The sequence below is a fragment of the Pinus tabuliformis genome, chromosome 5_2 (assembly GCF_031772625.1).
Source record: "Pinus tabuliformis cultivar Carrire ecotype Pingquan chromosome 5_2, CPIR1, whole genome shotgun sequence".
Taxonomy (NCBI): domain Eukaryota; kingdom Viridiplantae; phylum Streptophyta; class Pinopsida; order Pinales; family Pinaceae; genus Pinus; species Pinus tabuliformis.
This window is the reverse complement of record NC_142306.1, coordinates 420,112,866-420,119,441: the sequence shown is the minus strand read 5'-3', so window position 1 is coordinate 420,119,441 and position 6,576 is coordinate 420,112,866. Positions and strand designations below refer to the sequence as shown.

The 6,576-nt window shown below is 36.9% G+C and overlaps 1 protein-coding gene across 1 annotated transcript; it reads right to left on the bottom strand.

Moving 5' to 3' along the window:
• Positions 1-594: 594 nt before the first annotated feature.
• On the bottom strand, positions 595-1,612 carry LOC149159350 (histone H2B.3-like). Its single transcript, XM_089433477.1, has one exon. The coding sequence runs from the start codon at positions 1,506-1,508 to the stop codon at positions 1,086-1,088; it is 423 nt and encodes a 140-aa protein (XP_089289603.1). The 5' UTR covers positions 1,509-1,612; the 3' UTR covers positions 595-1,085.
• Between the last annotated feature and the right edge of the window lie 4,964 nt (positions 1,613-6,576).

The following is a 6,576-nucleotide window of genomic DNA, read 5'->3' as shown; positions in this document are numbered from 1 at the left end:
AGTGATATTACATTTTTTCTCAGTAACATAGAAAACACCGCTTCCAAGCCTGGACCCTTTTCCAAAAAAAAAAAAATACCATTTCATACCAGTAAGAATAGAAAGCGGTTCTTCAGCAAATTAATTCATAATGAAGATCTGCACTCTTTTCCAGGAAAAGAATAACATTTTATCAGTGAGAATAGAAAACACTTCTTCAGCAAGTTATATCAAAATGAATGTTTGAACTTTCTGAAAAATCTATCAACAGTTTCATCTAACCATAGACACCCTGCAAATGATTAAAAACTCAACTAACAAAACCGGTGTTCGGCTCTGTCAAGTATATCCTCTCAATGAAATCCATTTTTAAATAGGGATGATTCACCAGCAAGACATTGACTAAATTGCATATAAACACGCAAAGGAAAATCCTAACCTATTCCAACAACACTCAATTAAATCATAAACTAAATTGCACTCAAATATCTAAATTCATTTGCCCTCAGCGGCAGAAATGCGCAAAAAAATATTCAAAAACCTTTAGACTAAAAATGTTTGAATCAAATTTTAAGGGGGGAAATGGAAATCTTAGCGTAAAAATGTTTGAATCAATTTTATAAAGGTGGAAATGGAAACATTTTTAATACAAGAAATTGATTTAACAGTATTTAATACAGATTCAGCACCATCAAATTTAAGAACTATAACTTAAATATACAAATATTCTTATCAAAATCTGGCGGGAATCCCCATAATTTTCCAACAAATTTAAAAGCCAGGTAGACTACGGCTACTCAATTAAATCATCTTTTTTGAAAGCCAGTAGCTTGGCCGGTTTAAACCACGTTAAATATAATAAAATAATATCCAGATGACAGCAAAGACTTGGCCTTCTGATAATGAATAAATCTTGACCGATTCAAGAATCCCAAAAGAATAGCAATCCACGCCAGAGCAGTTGACTCCAGGTAAAGGCAATTAACCGATTAACCCTAAGTGGTAAGGACAAAGTTTCATGGCAGAAATGGCGTAAAACAACGTCATCGAACCTAAATACCCAAAATATATATATATATATATATATATAGAGAGAGAGAGCAAATTCAGGAACTGGTGAACTTAGTAACCGCCTTGGTACCCTCTGAGACAGCGTGTTTAGAGAGCTCCCCTGGAAGAACGAGCCTTACAGCAGTTTGAATCTCCCGGGATGTAATGGTAGGCTTCTTGTTGTATCGGGCGAGTCTCGATGCCTCGTTGGCCAATTTCTCAAAGATGTCATTGATAAAGCTATTCATGATTCCCATGGCCTTGCTGGAAACACCAATATCCGGGTGGACCTGCTTCAGAACCTTAAAGATATAGATCTTGTACGTCTCCACGCTTTTCTTATGCTTCTTACCTTTTTTGTCTCCGCCTTCCTTAGGAAGCTTCTTCTCGGCCTTGGGAGCGGTCTTCTTTTCTGCAGCAGGGGACTTCTCTGCGACGGGCTTCTTCCCAGCGGGCTTCTTCTCTGCCTTCGGAGCCATATTGGCGGCAAAGAAAAATACGAATCTAAAATAGACGGGATCAGTTTAAACAACAGAGCAAATAAGAGATCCCAGATCTCTGCGGAATATCGAAAAAGAATGAATTCTGGGAATGGGGATTATCGGATTTGGAACCTTGATCTCGTTTATATTAACACAAATCTAGTCTCCTATTGGTTGGTTGGGTGCGGCACGGATCGGTATCCTCCGTTTAATCTGGAGCGTAGATTAGAACCGAAGCTCCTAGAGACTTTGACTAACCGGGGGGTGTTCGGGAAAACAAACAAAATTTTAGGATATCTAAAAAAAAGGGTTTACACTTCAAATTATAGCTAAATTTTTTATTTATAATAATTTAAATATTTATTATTAACTTATGTTATTTATTTATTATAGATTATTAATCAATTTTTTTTTTTATACGAAACGAATAATCTTTTTACAAATATAACTGAAACGTAATCAAAATTTTTGAATATCCTAAAATTTTAATGACGAAAGCCTAGAAGTCATGCCCGACTGCATCTTTTACTTCCCAAACACTTCCCCCATTAGTAGAAGTCCCTCATTGTTCATATCGAAAACAAATATATTAAAAAGCGAAGTAAAATTATATTAATTTCCTTGTAAATATAAACTTCATTATTAGTAGAAGTCTCTTGTTGTTCATATCGAAAACAAATATATTAAAAAACGAAGTTAAGTTATCTTAATTTCCTTGTAAATGTAAAGTTGTTTTTTTTTTTTACATGCCATGGATTTTTTAATGTAGGGCGGCATTTTCTATGAGCAAATGGTTACTTTTTGAGGCTTAAAGAGTGTTCTAGCAATACATAGTTTTGGGTCTGTATAGTTGTCATTTGTGGGCAATGTGGACTCGATCCTAGGTTGATTTGGCATTTTTTATTGGTTTTTTTTAGTTTTCATGGAAGAGCAAGTGAATTACAAATTTAATGAATTTAGGGAAGGGTTGATTTGGATAACTACCTCAGATTTTCAAGCAAGGGTAAGTCGAGGTCGGTGTTTTGGAATTGTGGATTAGGATGTCCAGTCGTCTACCTCTTCTAAAAATGGGGCCACATTGGTGGTTGGGGGCTCAATTTTTGGCTCGAAACCCTTACATTCTACAATGGATTTGGGGTTTTCATAAGTTTTGAGCCTTGAGGCAATGGGTTGGAACCAACCCAATTGTGGGTTCTCTTGGGGTCACTCTCCATCACCCACCCTTTCATTTTATGATGTCCTTCAACCCTTCCATATCATAAGTCTGATGGGTTAGAGTATGCAAAGGTTTCCAGTCATCTTTGGGGGTTTTGCAATCCCAAATGCAGGTTTTGAAGGATTCAATATTCAAAACCTTACGCCCCTACCCCCTCTTGGAAGGGTTGTCTCTCTAGTAGAGGTTTTTCAACTTGTATCAAGGAGCTTCATCAAAAATGATTTTTGATCTAAGGGCAGTGAAGGCCCGAAATTCGCTCCAGAAAGAGAGGATTGGAGTAGAGCTGCAACGAAATCCTTTATTCATGTGGAAAGAGTTATAGGAGAAAAGAGAAAGAAGAGTCGAGTTTAAAGCTTGTGTTGGGAGAGGACGTCCCATTGAGGAATGCAGCTGAAAATGAGCGAAAAAACCTTGGTGGGTCAAGCGAAAGGGCAGAAATTCATCCTTAGAATGGTAAGTTATTGCACAAAGGAAAATATAAACCCCATCGTTAAAACCTTGTGTGGGGTTTCTATGCTTGCTTGTCGTTGGATCCAACTTAAATTTAACGACCATGAAGTGATTTTGGTCCTAAAAAAGTTATGGAGGATAGATTCAACCCCAATCCTTTTCAAATTTTGGTCTCCTCTCTTTTATGCAAGCAGAGAAAGGTTGGATGTAGTCTTGATTTGGCTTATTTTCTAGGATTACCATCAAACTATTGTGATACACATGTTTTCATTGATCTAGGAAACTTAATGGGCACTTAACTAAAACATGATTCTTCATATGAGAAATTTGGGGATAGAACTATGGCTCGTGTTCTAGTTCAAAAAGATCTTTGTGAAGGCTTGTCAGAGATGATTGACATTGGTAAAGATGAAGAAAGGTTGTAAGCTATAGGCTATGAAGGGGTACCTTTTAGGTGTAGAAGGTACCATGAATATGGACAATTGGCAAAGGAATGTGACTTATCAAAGCACAAAAAAACCCATATAGACAAGTTGATTCCTAGAAAAAAAGAAAACAATTGTGAATTCTTCTATTTCGAGGGGGACAGTATTGATGGAAGATCAAGTTGATGGATGGTTACAAAAAGTTCCTACAAGATATGCCACTTCTCATACAATGGACATTAGCTTGCAATAGGAGGACATCTTGAGGCTTAAGGAACCAATTTCCATCTAAGAGATCATCAACGAAAATAACTTGGCAATCTCCTCAGGTAATTCCATTATGCTTCCTTCTATTTCTTGATTAGATGCTTCTTTTTCAGAGATTGTAAAAGAATGACTGAATGTTGTGGTGGAAACCCCTACAAAGCCCTCATTGGTCACATCCCCCCCCCGATAACTTGTCCTTGCTCTCAGGCTAATCCCAACTACTCTTCCCCAGTAGTATCAGCCTTAAAAGTCTATCTAATGACATAGTAGAAGGGGATATCTTGTACAATGATTCCTCGTATTGAAGTTCTAACAAATGGTCTTTGGAAGCTTTCTATCTCTTCAATTAGGGGAAAGGGAGAGGCGGAAATATCAACTCACAAAAGCAAAAGAAAAATCCCCATGAATAGTTGGTTGCAAGAACTCAACAATCTATTGACAAGGCACTTAGAGCAATGAAATCCTCTAGTGGAGTTACCAAATGAAAGTTATTTCCTTCAATTACAGAGGTTTAGAAGGTCCTTCAAAAAAACTTGTTATTAGGAGACTTGTACAATTATACAATATCGATACTATGATGCTTCAAGAAACTTTGGGAGATGGGGATGTTGCTTCTAAGGTGTTGGAATCTTTGTTTGGTGATTGGAAGTTCATTGGTCTAAATGTAAGAGTTCGATCGGGAGGCTTCACAATCAGATGGAATCCTAAGTCCATCCAAGTCTCAAACTTATGGAGTATAGAATCATGTTAAGGCATTGAATTTTTCTTTGAAGATCTTGGTTCGTCACTAACAGCCATTGACATTTATGGACCTTGTCTTAACAGGATTGAGTTTTACAATGGAATTTTTGCAAAATCATTGATGAATTCAAACTTTGTGATTTATGGAGGAGATTTGAACTTTACCTTAAGAGCTTCAAAGTTTTGGGGATCCTAGGGAAAGATCAGATCCTCTTGTTGATTATTTCTCTCACAAATTAGAAAGTAGTAAAATGGCAGATGTTGATCCTACTAAACTAAATCCTACTTGGAGAAATCATTGTGTGGATGAAGAAAGAATAACAAAGAGGCTAGATCATTTTTTGATCTCTGAAGCTCTCCTAGCTAGGTTTAGTTTTATTTGACAATGGGTTGGAAATGGGGGGGATCTTATCACTCTTTTATTATGCTGAAACCAAATGGGAATGAGGTGAAGCCTACAAGCTCATTCAAAATGAACTCTTATTGAAAAAAGGAGGAGGAATTCCTTTCTCTTGTAGAACAACATTGGAAAGTGTATGATCCACATGTAGGATATGGCAGCAAGTTAGTTTGAGGAAAACCTAAAACTTATCAAAGATCTTACAAAGGATTGGGCCTTTAAGAAAAGGAAATAGCATGAAAGGGAACGTTCTTTGGTGGAGACAAAAATACATCTTCTCTCAAAATCGGAGGGGGGCGGGGGGTTCCAATGATGTTGATTCCAAAGAGGATCTTTTTCATTTGGAAGCCAAAAGGAAATCAATTATGGAATCTAAAGAAGTGAACTGGAGATTAAAAAGCAAGACAATTTGGCTACAGTAAGGGGATGAAAACACCAAGTTTTTTCAAGCATGTTCCAAAGGAAGGAAAATGTGCAACACAATTTGGAACCTTCATGATACAAAGGGAAGGGATGTCTCAAACTTTGAAGGGTTGGCAGAACTAAGGAAAAATCATTTTCAAGATCTCTTCAAGGAAGTAGATGGGGCCACTACTATAGAAGCCATCAGAGTAGCTCAATTATTTCCTAGATTTGCCGAAGAGGAAGAAAATAGGTTGTTAATGGAGGAGATCTCAGTAGAAGAACTAAAATAAATGCTCCACAATTTCCAAAAAGACAAGAGTCCTAGACTAGATAGTTGGTCAGTGGAATTCTTTTTGAGCCTATTTTACCTAATTGGAAAATATTTGATTTCTATGGTAGAGGAGTCCAAGTGAACATGATGAATGTTAGATACTTTCATTGCCCTCGTTCCAAAAGTGGAAAACCATTGTTCATTTGAGGAATTTAGACCCATTTCATTATGTAATTGTATTTACAAAGTGATTGCAAAAGTCATTGCAAGGAGGCTCAAACCCATTCTTTCAAAAACTATCTCATGGAAAATTTTGAATTTCTAGAAGGAAGGAAAATCCATCAAGCCATAGGGGTGGCACATGAAGGTATATACAACATCAAGAATCAAAGACGGAATGGGGTAACACTAAAGATAGATTTTTTGAAAGCCTATGATAGGGTCATCTGGCTATACATCATACTTCTATTAACTCATGTGGGCTTTAGCCGAACTTTCATAATGTGGATAATGAGTTGTTTGCTCTTAGTGTCTTTTGTTGTTCTATTCAACGGATTGGCCTCACCATTCTTTCATTCTCAAAAGGGCTTTATGTCAAGGATGCCCACTATATCCTTTATTGTTCCTTTTAGTGCCTGAAGGCCTCAGTATAATTTCTCTATAATCCAAAAGAAGAGGTGGGTTTCAAGGTGCGGTAATAGCTTAGGATCTAACTATCACTTGTTTACTTTTTATCGATGGTATCCGTATTTTATCTAATGGTTCTCAAAGAGACATAGACAAACTTCATGAAAAATTATCTCTCTTTGGCAAAGCCACTGGAATGGTTGTAAATGACAGGAAATCCACTGTCTCTTTCCACAACTTGAAGGATAAAGAGATCCTTCACA